This window comes from Peromyscus leucopus, chromosome 3 (genome assembly GCF_004664715.2).
Source record: "Peromyscus leucopus breed LL Stock chromosome 3, UCI_PerLeu_2.1, whole genome shotgun sequence".
Classification (NCBI taxonomy): domain Eukaryota; kingdom Metazoa; phylum Chordata; class Mammalia; order Rodentia; family Cricetidae; genus Peromyscus; species Peromyscus leucopus.
In genome coordinates, this window is record NC_051065.1 from 73,949,983 (window position 1) to 73,965,214 (window position 15,232).

The 15,232-nt window shown below is 50.9% G+C and overlaps 1 protein-coding gene across 4 annotated transcripts in view; it reads left to right on the forward strand.

Moving 5' to 3' along the window:
* Adcyap1r1 (ADCYAP receptor type I) overlaps positions 1–11,260 on the forward strand; it is a 107,576-nt gene extending 96,316 nt beyond the window's left edge. For 2 of the 4 annotated variants that reach the window (XM_037203776.1, XM_028864099.2), the window contains exons 14-17: positions 842–928; positions 3,745–3,874; positions 5,259–5,300; positions 6,685–11,260. In XM_037203776.1, the coding sequence (XP_037059671.1) occupies positions 842–928; positions 3,745–3,874; positions 5,259–5,300; positions 6,685–6,873 (448 nt within the window). In that variant the 3' untranslated portion in view covers positions 6,874–11,260. The remainder of the gene's footprint in view (positions 1–841; positions 929–3,744; positions 3,875–5,258; positions 5,301–6,684) is intronic. The other 2 variants (XM_037203777.1, XM_037203778.1) reach the window with 2 other exon arrangements.
* Positions 11,261–15,232: the final 3,972 nt, after the last annotated feature.

A 15,232-nucleotide genomic window follows, 5' to 3' on the forward strand; every position in this document is an offset into this window, starting at 1 on the left:
TAGTGCTCTCCTGAGGAGATCCTCGAATGTCCTCTTTTTATGTCCAGTGTGCTCACCACGAGCTGTATGTGACTATTAAGTTCTGATACAGTGACTAGAATGCTGAGATAGAGTTTTCATTCAATTGGATTTTAATTCATTTTAATTTGAATACCATCTAGGGTAGTGGCTACCTTAGTAGGTAAATACAGGTCTAGACTAATGAACAGTCCATTATGCCTGGCCTGCCTCTACTGTCCTGGGTGTCCTTACTCTGAGAGAAGGTGGGGGTGGGGGAAGAAGAGCTGGTCAGAACACCCATGGTAAGCTTTGCTAACAAGTCCAGAACTCGATCTCCTCATGCCAGCCGTGCGTGAGGTCCACAGCATGAGTCTCCAGCTGTTCATCTCACTGGGTGACCTTGGCAAAGCCGTGCTCTAAGCCTGGGGCTGATAATGGAGATGGCCTCTGACTCCCTGTCTGATTCCCAGCTCCGGCTTCATTTCCTGAACACACCTGCCTTTTAACCTTTTAAGACTACTTGCTTACTAGTGGTCCCAGTGCGCACGCACGTGTGTGTGTGTGTGTGTGTGTGTGTGTGTGTGTGTGTGCGCGTGCACGCACATGTAAGCTCTGTAACTATATACATATATTTATGGACATACATTCCTTTGTCCAGAGCTGAGTGTGTTTTAGTCCTTAGCGTCCTCATTCTCCTCCGGGTGGCTTCCTTAGCTTGTCTCTATTCCCCCATTCTCTGCCCTCCCTGTGCCCTGTGAACTAAGTCCTCCCGAGTCCCACTGCAGTTTCGTCATTGCCCAATGCCCCCAGCTCACAGAAGTGCTAATCTTGTCACACCCAGCAGCTGCGTGCAGAAATGCTACTGCAAGCCACAGCAGCGGGCTCAGCAGCACTCTTGCAAGATGTCAGAACTATCCGCCATTACTCTGTAAGTGTGTGTGGCCGTGGCTGTGGCCGGGTGTCCTGGAGGGGTGGGGGATGCATGCTGCTGTTGCTGCCACCGCCTTGCGCTTGTGGTGTTCTGTCAGGCTGGAGGAGTGTGGAGAGCCACCCTGAGCCTCCCAGCCTACCCTGTGTCCCGGCTGTTGCATGCTGACGTGTGTCTTGTGAGTTCTTGGCAATCTCGTGGGTGGGGCTGGAGGGCATGAGGGGTATTGGAGCTGCGGCATTGCGGGGACATCTTGACCTGGTGGCTACGACTGTTGCCTGCCTCACTCCACAGTTGGCAGTTCGTGGCTGCTGACAGAAGTGTGTCCTTCCTCAGAGCCTCACGTCTCTGGGCTCTAGTCTTGGCAGTGGCTGAACTGTAGGCACTCGGAGCTGGGATGAGTTCACTATGGGCTGAGCACGTTGTGTGCTGCTTGGCTGAGTTCAGTCTCCACAAGGACCCTGTATGGTGGCTTCTCTCACTGTCTGATAGACAAGGAAACTAGAGCATGACAAGGTGCAGTAAGTCACGTGACTGGCAAGGGCAAGCAAGGACTGGAACCTAGAGCATCCTAAGAATCACACCCTAGGTCACAGAGTGGGAGGTGTGGCCTTCCTGGCAACCCACTGATAGTTTGGGTGGCTCTCTTCACTAGTTCTTCTTGGGATTGTAGGACTCTTCTTCCTATTGATAGTTTTTTTGGGATAGGAGGACAGAAGTAGAGGCTGTGTCACTGGGTCTCTGGGTTAATCACAGTTCAAGGCTTATAGCTTGTCTGGGAATTCCCATTCCCAGACAGTCAGCTCAGACATCTACAAGTCCCCCACACTGGGTCCCTCTCATCTGTTACCACTGCCCTGTCTGCCAAGGACCTCTGAGGTGTTCTGAGTCCCTGCTTCAGAGCTGTGGGGTTGGGGTGGGGTGGATACTGTTCTTGGGCCCCACCCAGGGAAACCCTCTATTCAGATCCGCATCTGCCCTGTGGCTGGGAAGGGTCTGGCCCCGTTCCTCAAAGCCAGTTTCTCAGTTTCGTAGAATTGTCCTGTGAACAGTGGTGAGGCTTAGCATCGTGGTTCTCAGGGTCCTTTTTACTCTGCTGGAGTAAGAACCTGGGATGGGTCCACTGTAGAGGGCAAGCTGGAGGAGGAAAGCAGGGCCCTAGCCTGCCCAGGACCCAACAGGACCCCCAGATCTGCCATGCACGTGCTTTTGTAAGCCCATCTCCCAGCTCATTCTGTCTCCAGACACACCCTGCTGCTTTCTGGTGCCAGATCCTGGGCACCGAGAGGCAGGTGGGACCTGGTGCCCAGGAGATGTTGGGTTTTAAGGACTCTAGCTTGTATGCCTGGGCAGCCCTGCTGCTCTCCCACAGAACAGGCATTGCCAGTGTTGACTGCGTGCCTGAAGGTGCTTGCTGTGAGACCTAACAGATAAAAGAGGGGCCCTCTTCAGGGTCACTAAGATGAAAACAGACTGGTAGGAATCCATCTGGGCTCACTGCAGGGACTCACTCAGGTCCCATTGGCCCTGCCCTGGTTTAGGGACCTTCAGTGACTATAGAAGAAGCTGCCTTCGAGCAAGGGGGCACTGTGAGCCCCACAATTGTGGGCTTCCTCCTCACTGGGCTGAACCTTCTCCCAAAGATCTCCTCAAGCTTCTGTTTCTCTCCCCTTCTCCCCCGTCCTCTCCCTCTCCCCCCCACTCCTTCTTGTCTCCCTTCTCATAGAAGCTAGGACACGAAGGACCTTGTTCAGAATCTAGGGATTTATTTGGCTTTTCTAGAAAGCTGGAGTCCAACGTTCAGCGGAATGCTTTTTTTTCCAGAAGGACTGGGGGGAGGGGAGAGGTGGGGCACATGGTAGAATAGATCCCAGCCAAATGGTCACCCTTATATTTACTGTCCACTTCTGAGGGCTAAGCTGTGACTGGATAGGGTGAGACCGATGGTCCCAGGGGGGCTGAATACAGCTGAGGGGAAAACATCTGCAGAGGAGAGCTGGGCTCTTTGGGGAGGCTCACAGGGGGCCAGTGTCCTGGGATGGGTAGAGATGGGGCCCACTCCGGGAAGACCCTGTGATAATTTACTCCCTCCAGAGTAGCCCACGTGTGCCTGGTGTCCTCACTGTGGACCTCTTCTGTCCCTGTACTAACAGGGCCCCACCCTTCTCTTGGCTCTATTGCAAGAGCTAAGAGCGGGAGAGGAGCCCAGGAGGTGTGGTGGGATCCATCTTCAGGGCAGACCTCATCCTTTGACTCAGTTCTGGGGCAGGTAGAATTTCTGCTCAGCCAGCAGGTCTTTGCTTGAGACCCTCCCAAGTTCCTCTACGGTCCGTCTAGGATCCTCTCTTCTGGTTGTCAGCCTGGCCGGGCCCCCCCCCCGCGGGCCCCCCCCCCCATGTCCCTAGCTATCCCTAGACTCAGAAAAGCCCTATCTCCATGGGTCTTTGGGCAGCTGTTTTTGAGGTCACATAGCTCCTTCTGAGCCAGGACAGGCATGCTTTGGCTCAAGACTTTGGAATCCTATCCTGATTTTACACGTGATTCAGGGGGACCCCTATAAAGGATACATTTTCAGTGGCCCTGTAGGATACTGACTTAAGTGCCCAGCAGACTGGGGAAGCCTCCTTACAACATCCTAGGAATCCTGAGCTCTAGTTGGCTCCCTCATTCCCAAACCCCTTGCACCAGGAAAGGATGCTAAGTGGGTCTGTGAACAGGGGGCACTGAGGGCTAACCAGGGCTAGTGACAGGCCCTCTGCCCTCCCTGCTCCCAAGCCCTGCAGCCTCCTGAGCAGAGTTTTGCTTTCTTCTGACAGACGGCTGGCTCGCTCCACCTTGCTGCTCATCCCACTGTTTGGAATCCACTACACAGTATTCGCCTTCTCTCCAGAGAATGTCAGCAAGAGGGAACGCCTTGTGTTTGAGCTCGGGCTGGGCTCCTTCCAGGTAGGCAATGGTACATGCAGAGGGCATAGCTCATTGGAAGCTAAACCCTGACCTCTGACCTGCTGCCAGCTCTGTAACCCTATGAACCTTGACTTTAGTGTTTGTCTCTGACATGAGTGCTAGAGCACACATCCTCTATGGTCCTTTCTACTGCTCTAAGATGCAGTAAAGCCTGGCTGTCACTGTGCCTGGGGACCCTGACCCAGGTCCCCCTGAGTGACTTGAGAAGAAAGCGCTCTAGAAAGCCCAGGAGATAGGATGACTTTAAGACCCTTATACTGTGTCCACATCCTAACTTCAACCATGCATCCAGCCACATGAGGACTGGAGTTCTGTCTTATCCACCTTGAGTCCCTGGCACAGGGGACCCCAGTCTAGGGCCTGACACAGAGAACTGAATGGGCTGGAGGTACCTGGACACTCTTTAAATGAATGGGTATCAGGACAAGAAGAGGAACAGAGCATGTTTATAGTATAGGCAGGAGTGAGTGGGTGGCTATAAGGAAGTGCAGGCATCACAACCAGGAAGTGAACGAAGGCACTAATGGTGGTGGGTTGGAAGGGGGAGGGCATCTCTCCCTAAGCCACCCGTTTAAACTGGCATTTGAGTTTGATGGTCAGAAAATGAATGCTCTGTGCAACTGACTTGACTTTTAATTCAAAACCCCTCTCCCTGATTCACATTCTTACTCTGGTAAGGCTGGGAGCATGGTAGATAAAAGTTCTGACCCTGGAATTACAGCCCTTGGCTTCCATCTTTACGTTTATTGGCATATTCCAGCCATCATTCCTCTGACATTTTCAAATGACAGCCCAGGGTACCGAGGTCCTGCAGACCTGGTGTTCAGCATTCAGGAAAAGCTTGCTTTGTTTGGTCTAGAAGAACTAAATTCATTCTCTGCCAAACATTTACCACACATGGTTTGCTTTGGTGTGTGCAGAAGCAGCTTGCCAAGGGAGGGCAGAGCAGGGGGTAGTGATGGATAAAGATCATATGGGTCTGTTCTAAAGGAATCCTGCTCTCGGGAGCCTGAGGACTAGGAGCAGAGCCCAGAGAACATTCTGGCTTCCTTTAGAAAGGGCGAGTGGCTTCCCTAGGAAACGGGATGAAGATAGTCTTCAGTGATGGGAAGGATTTGGTCCAGTGAGTGTGAGATCCAAGATGAGATGTCTGTCCGTGGGGACGGGTCTATCAGCCCTCTGGCTTCATGGAAGTGCCTGTCTTAGGGAGCAGGACGTGTTCCACGTTACCGTCGAGTTTTGCGCAGGTGTGCCCTGTCTAGACTGATGTTTTTCTTGTTTCTGGTGTCTTTTCCATTGCCTCTTCTGTGTCATAGGAAACCCCTGGTTGGTGGGCTTACAGTGGTTTGTGTTCTCTTCCCAGGGCTTTGTGGTGGCCGTACTCTACTGCTTCCTGAACGGGGAGGTAAGACACAGTCTTGGCACCTTTCTCAGCAGTGAAGGCGGGGGTTGGTGGGGAGAGACTCGGGGCAGATTCTTCAGATGGGATCTTCCAGGTCCCCAGTACTGAGGATAGGTTGACATAGGTGCCAGTGTGACGTGGTACCAACATCTCCTGGAATGCCCCCCACCGGTTCCAGAATCACTCCAACTCTGCAACCAAGGCCAAAACCGAAGACAGAGTGGAGTGCAGTTGGTGACGGCATCATGTCTGCCGAGAGCACAATTCCAGGGCACATTCTTTCCAAAAGACATGCCTTCGTGAGCAGGAGTTAGTACCTATAGGTCATCAGGCTATGATGGGCAGAGCTGCTGAGCCCCAGCAAGACAGCCTCACCATCCCTGCTAGCACAGAGCCTATGAGAATCTGAAAAAAACCCTGAGAAGAAACCTGGAGCCTTCCTGAGGTGTTTCATTCCCAGAGCTACTATTTGGGGCTCCTTCTCTGGTCTGCTGGGGTAATGTTCTGGAGCAGAGCCCAGGATAGAGGTGCCAGGGAAGGGGTGGGTACTGGCTATGTGGGATGAGTTCGCAAGTGGAGAGAGGTCTTAGTGAAAAGATCTTGGCCTCAGCAGGCTCTCCCTCTTGTTTGCATCTAAGACTCAAGTCAATTAAGCCTCTATGATCAGAAGGTCAACGTAGATCAGATTATAACAGCTCAAGAGATCCCAGAGAGGGCCTTGCTTAAAGATCCTAGGAGAGCCAGAGGTGGGAGCATGGGCAGCTTGTCAGGAGTCTGCCAGGGGAGTGGAAGCACGAAGTGGAGAAAGTGGGGATGGGAGCATCTTCTAGTCGTGCAGCTTGTATACTGCATCCAGGGGCCTGGCTGAAGCGCCATATGGAGGCTTATGTTTTCTTGGCACGGCCACCATTTACTATATGCAGAGCTACATGGGGGTTTGCCAAGAGGCATGGGCTATTTTATAACTCTCTGTCTCAGAAATCTTCTCACCTTGGAAGCGTTCAAAGCTGTGGATGTCTAGGACTTAACCAGAGATGCTGATATCACCATTCATGGGCTTTGGGCATCTGGGATATTTCAAGTTATTTGAGTGAATCTCATATGCATCCCACAGTGGTCTGCAAGGGTGATGATCTTTATTTGATCTGTTTGCTTCAAGGGGTTGCTAGGAGAGCACTCTTGACAGTTCCAAAGGACTGGTCGTTGAAAGGCCCAGACAACAGGAAGCTGCCTGAGGGCTTTGCCAAGACAGACTAGGACAAAGCTGCAGGCTACAGCTGGGGAGTGGGAGATGATGGGTGGAGAGTCACCATGGTGGCTGGGAAAGTGCCAGGCCGGGGCAGAGAAGATGCTCACTGGGAAGTCACGTCCATGTTGCTCACTGCAGGTACAGGCAGAGATTAAGAGAAAATGGCGGAGCTGGAAGGTGAACCGTTACTTCACGATGGACTTCAAGCACCGGCACCCGTCCCTGGCCAGCAGTGGAGTGAATGGAGGGACCCAACTGTCCATTCTGAGCAAGAGCAGCTCTCAGCTCCGCATGTCCAGCCTCCCGGCTGACAACTTGGCCACCTGAGCCCCATCTCCCTTCCGCACAGGCCGGGGCTGCAGGCCGGCGCCTGCGCATGTTTGTGCCTCTCCCCTCTCCTTGGGCAGGCCCTGGGTAGGAAGCTGGGCTCCTCCCCAAGGGTGAAGAGAGAGATAGGGTGTAGGCTGATATTGCACCTCTTGTTTGGGTCCCACCTACTGTGGTCCATTTGAGCCCAATGTGACATGTAAATACGCCTCAAATTCGGAAAGTTGCCCCCTATCTCCCCCAGTCCATGCCCTTGCTCATCTCTGCCAGGTTCCAGCTTGACCTACTGTGTCAAGGCCAGCCTCAGTGATGGCCTGATCCCAGGTGCAAGGCCTTGTGAGCTGAGGCTGAAACATGCCTGCTTTGGAGAGGCTGGGGTAGTGCCCACCCCAGAAGTCTTTCACTAAATTGACTTTGGATGTGGGCCTTTCTTAGCCTGTACCAAGTCCTGCAGTTGGCCAGGGATGCAGCTTAGTGGCCAGAGCATCCTTTGGAGTGGGTCAATCGGAAGCTCTTTTTGCTTACCTGACATCTACGTTGTCCAGGTGCTCAGCTCCTGTGTGCCTGGATGATGGGAGGGTCACAGGGCTCTTTCAAAGACTTAAGTTGGGGTGAGGGTCAGGGAAGGTTCTGGTGCTTTTCATTTGATGTAAGAGCTGAGAGCCAGAAATGCAGATGCATTTGGGAAGAAGATGGGATAGCTGACGATCTTATCATGTCCTTGACTGTGCCCTGACTGAAGACTTGATCACATGATAACTTCATTTCTACCCTCCTTGCCCACAGTGGATGGTCTGAAGAAGCCGTTCTCCAGCCATGACACCCACAGAGAGCCCCTAGCTCTCCCCTCTCAATTTCCCCTGAAGTCAAAGCCATGTCTAGAATGAACCAGCCACCTTACAGTGATACCAGTGAGTTCTGAAGCAACTTTCAATGTCCATGAGCCAAGTCCTGGGTCCAGGGCTCCCCACAGCCCCACCTCTACTGATGACAAAGAACTGTAGATGCTGCCCCCGGCCTGGACTCAATGACTAAACTCATTGGTTTAGTGGTCTGCAAGACTTCCTCCATGTGCCCTTGGCATTTGAATCACTGGTGGGCCTCGTAGAGTGTTTGGAGGGGATGCTGTGTCTGTCATGCGCATGAGCAGACGTGACTGATGGAGGAGTGGTGGCTCTCCCTAGTGCCCATCCCGGCTCTCCAGCTGTACATTGCACAGCCATAACCTACGACTTTAAAACAAGGCCGCATCCAGATTTGGGAAGAGAGAAGGGAAAAAAGTAGTGCCACGGGGGCCACGTGGCCCAGCTCTTTCCACGTTGATGCTTGTTTTTTGTCCCTGTCCCTGTGGACTTGTTCATGACTGTGCTCTGGATTGCATGGGGAGGGTGGGAAGCTGCCTTGCTTGCTGTTGTATTAAGTAGAAGGAACTCTGGGAGATTCGAAACAGTGAGCCTGGAAGAGCCGTTAGGCTGGAGAAGGTTCTAGTTGGTATGGTGTTAGAGACCAGTTCTGCGTTCTTGACCAGTGAATTCAGTTTTTTGGGTCTTTGGCAAAGCCAGAAGGGGAAAGCACCTCCTCCTTGCTCCTTCCCAGGAACATCCAGGAACATTGAGTGGCTTGGACCAGCCGCTGGGTGTACATTGGCCCTTACCCCACACCTTATTCCCCCTCCTATCCCCTCCCCTGTTCTGAGAACCAGGTTATCAGCCAAACAAGAATCAGTTGATCACCTTGCACTTTGGACACTACTAGGGAGCCCAAGCTATTTAGAAGAAGCCATGGTTCAGGATTCCCGTTGGCTCAGACTGAAAGGGCGTGCACGCACGTGTGTGCACGCATGTGCATGTGCGTGGTGAGGGGAATGACGTTCTGTGTATTTTTCCCATTTGGATACCACAGTGCAAGTTAGAGCAGAGGGAGGCTCAGGCCATGGTCATTTGACTGGGACCTCAGATGTGACGTGCTAGCCTTCTAGGCCTGGCAGAGACAGGTAGCCTGTGGCACCCTCCATCCAAGGTGTGGCCCCAGGGCTATGAACCCCATCCCATTCTCTTGTCATCACCCCCACCCATGGGTCTGCTTCACTGTGGAAGAAGAAACTGTGACTGTCTAGTTGCATCACTGCAAAACAGCAAAAAAACAGGTCAACCCTGAGCCCTCACTGCTTCCTGAGCCCTGGGCCTGCGTCCTCCTGCAAGTTCCAGTTCCTCTTGCCTGTTTTTCTGTCTGAAGGATTTCTATTATTGTTACTATTATTATTACTGTTTTTGCTAGTCTTGTGAGCAGATGTAGCTGAAGGATTCTGCATGTTCCAGGAGGGGCTGGCTCTCGGGCCACAGGCAGTGAAGGGACAGCGCAAGGCTGGGTAAAGTCCCTCCCCCTTGACCCTCTTACATCTATAGTGCAAGCAATAAGACTGACTGATTTGTGTGTACCCCCCAGTTTACCTCTGGGGTTCTATCTAAACACCAACCATCTTCCCTTGGAATGGGCCCCAGGCAAGGCTTGCAGTATTACAGCCTGGACCCAGAGAAGGGAAACAAATGATTAAGAAATCCCATCTGGTGGGTAAAAAGGGCTTCATGGACTTAGAAATCTTGAGGCAGGAGCAGAGGGGATCCAAGGGGCACCCGGTCTGTGGAGGATCATTCTCGGGAAGTGGGGTCTTGCTCTATGAAACCCCGAAGGCCAAATCTCACAGACCACATAGTTTAGGGGGTAGGGCATCCTTGTCTTGTCCTGTTTGCTGTCACAACTGTCCAGCTACAGGGGGAGCAGGAAGGATCCGAAAAGGGTCTAGTCCTCATAAAGTGGGATTCTAGAGCAGGAATGCTTAGGCTGCCAGCAAGTCAGAGGGCTTTGGAGGTGTTGCAGCTTTGAGACTGGCATCCACCAATGCTCAAGATCTGACTTCCATCTCCGTGTGCAGCGATGAGGTCCTCCTTGACGGCTCAGGAGCCCTAGTGAGTCCTTTCCTAACCCCATCTTCCCTGAACTGACTTCTCTGGGGACAGGGATGGGGAGCTTGATCAGGGCCCAGTGGTGGAAAGAACCTGGCACCTGCCGCCCAGCACCAGGGCCTCCTCTGTTTGGTCTGTACCCTCTCTTCCTTGGAAGGAAAGCTGTGAGAGACTTTTAATGCCTTGTGTGCCCTCTGCCCCCTGCAAAGAGAAGGCAGCAAGTACTGTGACCCTGCAAATTCCACTTGGGCTGACAGAGCCTGGAAGCCAGCTGGAAGAGCCTTGAGCGGAAGCCTGGGACTTGGGGCTTCTCAGCTTTGCTGCTCATCCGCTGTTTGACCTTGATTTGTCCTTATAAGGGGAAACTCAAAGACTATTGGAGCTGGGATTGACTTGGAGATCTGAAGGGTAAACCTTCCCCATGGTCTCCTGAGGAAACAGGTGGGCCGAGCATGTTTTTGATTGAGAATGTGGCCTGACCAGTACTGCACAGCCCTGCATGTGAGCCAGACGTAACACTCCAAGCAGCAGTAGAGTACACTGTCCCTTATGCAGGAGGGGCTGCACCTGCAGAAAGTCCAGGAGTCCACGATACAATACAGGAGAAGCAATGGAGTTGGCATGGTATAAGGATGCTTCCTAGCAAACTTAGCCCTCTCCATCTGTTATGGGACTCCCATACTTACTTAGTCTCAACCCCCTAATCTGCAATGGTGTGGCCATGGCTACATCATCATCTGCCCCCCCAGCTAGGGATGAAGTGGAAGTGAAATGCTCCCTGTCAGTTTACAAGCTCTGAAAAAAACCACATCTATGTGCTCATTCTTAGGGTAAAGACCCCCCCAAAAGGTATCCCTTGCAATCAGTCTACTGCTTTGAGCCCTCCTGGGTTAACCATCACCCCGTTTGTAAAACCACCAGCACTGAGGGGGAGGGGTCAGGCCACGGGGCTCTGGTGGACATTGAATTCCAGCTTTATCTTCTTCACGTTGTTCTGTTTGCTTTGAAGGTGAGGAAGGGGAGAGCTCTAGGGGTGCAGCGAGCACCCCTGTGCCATCTGCCTAGGAATCCTTCAAGGCTAAGGGACGTTCCTCAAGTGGGCCAAATGCCCATTCTTTCCCCTCTCCTTGAACTCCGGGTCCTGTGGTGTGTCTGTACTCAGCCATGTGTGTTTTGTCTGCTGTCTGTCTTCTGAGGCTTTGCGTCTGTCAGGGCTGGAGTGGTTCAGCCCTTGGTACTCCAGTCGTGGCTCCAGGCCCACTCCTGGGAGCTGGACGCGTCTGGGTTTAATTTCCCACAATAAAGATAAATCCCACGGACCTCACTGCTACCGCTGCCTCCATTAACGCTGTGCTCACACCTTGTCTGGGATTTTGAGGATGTCAAACTGCTGTAGATGACTCAATAAATGTCTTATCATTTTTCTTGGTGTCTGTAAATTGCTGAAAGTGGTGGGTAAGGAAAAGAATCAGGAAGGGAGAGGACTCCCCCCCCCACCCCCCCCAGATCTGATTATCCCAGAGTAGTGTAGTCTGCAAGGCCTCATGGCCTTTTGGATTCTAGAAGTGAGGGGTGAGAATGGGATTGAGTTAGCTGGAGATGGAGGAGGAAAAGAAAGAAACCCTGGCCTTCAAAGGACATCCCTGTGATGTGAGTGGAGCTGGGTTTACTTGGATGTCTGAAAACGGAAATGGCTTAGCCTAAAGTCTTTGATGCCTCATGACCTTTATGTAGTTTGGTGGGAGCAGCCCCCAGATTCTGAAAGCTTGCCTTCAGGGAATGTTTCAGCTCAGCCCAGGTGTGCCCTTGGCTGTGAGTATCCTACCCACAACATTCCTGGAGAGTCAGAGCCACCAACCCCTGCCACACCAGGTAACGGATTCTAAGAAGCTCTCATTTCCCTAAGGGCCTATTGATTGTTGTGACTCTCCTGCTCACTGCGTTAGTCATATTTTAATTGCCAGCAACAGAAAGTCAGAAAAAGAGTCATAGAATTCTGTCAGGGTGAAGAAACAGTAAGAGTTACCTGAAGCTACGTGTCATGCCACAAAAGTGATGCCCAGGCTTCTGTCACAGTAGCTGCCACCATCCCAGTGATGAGTCTTTTATGCTGGGGTCTTGACATTGCGTTTGTCACTGCCTCTGAAGGCCATGGCTTGAGACATTTCACTGGCAAAGCATCCCACATGTAGCATCCTCTCTTTGGTTGTACATTTCTGTCAAAGCCTCATCTGACCTTTGTTCTACCTGCTGGTGTTCCGTTTTCCTGGATCCTTCTGAGAGGAGGTCAGGGTTTCAAATCCAGAGATTTGTGAATTATTCCCAAGTATTAAGGAGGCCTGAGAATAGGAAGTACTGACCACAATGGGCTGGAAGTCTATATTCATTACAGAGCCAGCTCCCTCCAGCTACCAGACCACTCTGAACTGAAGCCAATGAGATAAACTGAAAGCCAACAGATGTCAGCCTTCCACCTGATAGGCCCTGGAGGCCTCCTACCCCAGTGTCTGGGAGGCTGGCACATCTGCTTTTCAAGGCTGCACTTGCCCTTTTCCCCTTTTGGGAAATTGACGGGCCATGCTCCATGACTCATTTAACAGACACCTCGATCTGAAAGTTAATCCCTCAGGGGGTCAGAATCTGCTGGCTGCTCCCTCAGATCTTTCTAGAGCTGTCATCATTTGATCAGGACAAATGGAGGCTCCATATTTCATTCTTGAAGGTCATACTCAAGAAGCACAGGCGAAGAGCCAAACGTTAAGTTGGAAATCTTGAGTTCCGTATCACAGAGGAATTTCTTGGCAAATGTAAATATCAGACTACTTAGTTCATGGGAGTTAAGTACCTTTGTCCTCAACCCTGGGGACTATTCCAGCCTCTTCCTTCCCATGTCCTTAGGAAGTCCCTGAGCTCCGGTTTTTCCTAGGTACCTCCTGGTTGTTCTTTAGTAACAACAAGTGAAATTCCATTCAGGAAACAGGTTCTCAAGCTTTTGGCTGAAGTAGGACCAGCATATGTTGATGGACCCATCTGCACAGTTTCTGATGCAGTATGGCTGAGTTTGGGCTCAACAGTCACTGCCACTTGGAGACAACACTGTAAGAACCACTGTTCTATCCATCCTATCCGAGGGGATGTGACCGGACACCGCAGCCTGTTTGTGAACCTTGGACTTGGACAGTGGTTCAATTCCTAGAGGCTAGACAGCATGAGGTCACTGTCTGTTTTAAGAGGCTCAAAGGGTCTACGAGAAAATTGACCTTTAGATGTCTTTTGAGACTTAGTTATCATCTCTGGATCTTGTAGATCATCCAAGATAATCTGAGAATCCAGATCCAAGAATATAAACTATCTTGAGTCTTAGAGCCATCTTGGAGATAATTAGGGTCAAGCTTAGAGGATGTAACTGAAAATTCCCAATAAAAAGTGACCTAAAGGAAGCAAAACTTTATCTTCCTCACATTAAGTCTGCAATAAAAAACCCAGAACTGGTGTTGTGGTTCATGGTCCATCAGGTGCTATCTCTTTGCATGTGCATCCTTGGTACATGAGTCCCATCCCAAAGTCAAAATGGCACCTGGAACATTGGACCTAACTTGGAGTGAACAGAGAGAAAGCAGGTATTTTCCCATTTATCTCCCATTGGCCGTTGTTTAGTCACATGATCACACCTCTCTCCAAGGCAGGTGTCCTAGTCAGTGTTCTATTGCTGTGTAGAGACACCACGACCACAGCATCTCTTATAAAGGACAGCATTTAACTAGGGCTGGCTTGAGGCTTCAGAGATTTAGTCCATTATCATCTTGGTGGGGAGCATGGCAGCGTATAGGGGGACATGGTACTGAAGGGCTGGGGGGCAGGAGGAGGGAGGAGGGGAATCTGTGGTTGGTATGTAAAATGAATAGAAAATGTCTTAATAATAAAAAAGAACAAAGTAAAACAAAACAAAACAACAACAGCAAAACAAAACAAAACAAAAAAGAAATATCTGAGAGTTCTATATCCGGATCTGCAGACAGCAGGAAGAGAGAGCCACTGGGCCTGGCTTGGGACTTTTGAAACCTCAAAGCTGGCCTCAAGTGACACACTTCCTCCAACAAGGCCACACCTCTTATTCCTTCTCAACTGGTGCCACTCCCTGGTGCCTAAGCCTTTGGGGTTCATTCTTATTCAAACCATCACAGCAGGCAAACTAACACATCCTCCACTATCCTGGAAGGCAAATGTGTACACTGACTATGAAACGGTGCTTTGTGTCACACTTTCAAGGCCCCGATTCTCTGGCAAGTCTGGTGGTAGTCACCTGGCTCTTCCTACACCCGTGAGAGAGCAGAGATTGTCCCTTTATTTGAAAAAACAAAACAAAACAAATGAACGAACAAAAACACAGGGAGATGCAGTGTCCTAGCTGGACCGCAGAATGACTCTGAAGCCTCTCAGTTAGAACCGGTTGTTCCCACCCTCTATAGCCTTGCTTAGATCAAGGGATGAACACATGCTGGGTTATCTTCATTCTTTGAGTGCCTTCAAATGTCTGAGTTTTGTGAGTGTCTTTTGTGCTGCCGGAACTTCTGTACTCATTACTCACTTTTTAATTAGGGTGATCTTGAGAGACAGTTCTTTTGGAGAGGAGAATGAGCATCGTAATTGCCATGAATTCATGATCATCAACCACAAGTAGACTCAGGCTAACTGCTTCTCAGCCTCTGCCTTTGTTCGGTTGCCCCCTAGTGGAAAGCACTGTGCAGTTGCATTGATGAAAACTCAGCACCTACCCAGCCTGGGCTGCAAGATTTGGAATTCCCTGTGGGAAGCTGGATACCAGCCGCTCCTCTAGTAATACACCCATTCTGTATTAGGGAGGCAGTCCTTAGCAAAGAACTGTGTGTCCAGAAACAAACTTTATCTTTTTGACATTGGTGTAAAGATCGGTTTTCCTCACTGGTGTACTTATTCCATTCTGAAGAATGCTAGGAATGGCGATCATTTTGGAGAGTAGCAGTGACGGCACATGTGGCTTTCATCTGTTTACTCAGTAGCTACTTGCTGATCATTCATTTCTCGTTGGATTACTCTTGAGTGCGTGCCTTTCCGTTGGAACTGCTCTCAGGCACTGGTGAGTGTCTCAGAATAGTCCCCACTGTCATGGCCCATGTTCTACTGAGTCAGCAAGAAGAAAAGGTACAGAATATGATTTGCAGTGGAGGTCAGTGTCTGTCATGAAGAAAATGAAGCAGTTGCAGAGAGGGCAACCCTGCGGCTGGGGAATGATTTTAGAGTGGGTAGTTAGAAAGCTGGGCATGCAGGAGTTTGAGCATTGTAATTCTCTGAGCCTTGCAACTTTATTAGGATCTCCAAATATATCAACTGCAAGGGAATCCCAGATAAAGAGCTAC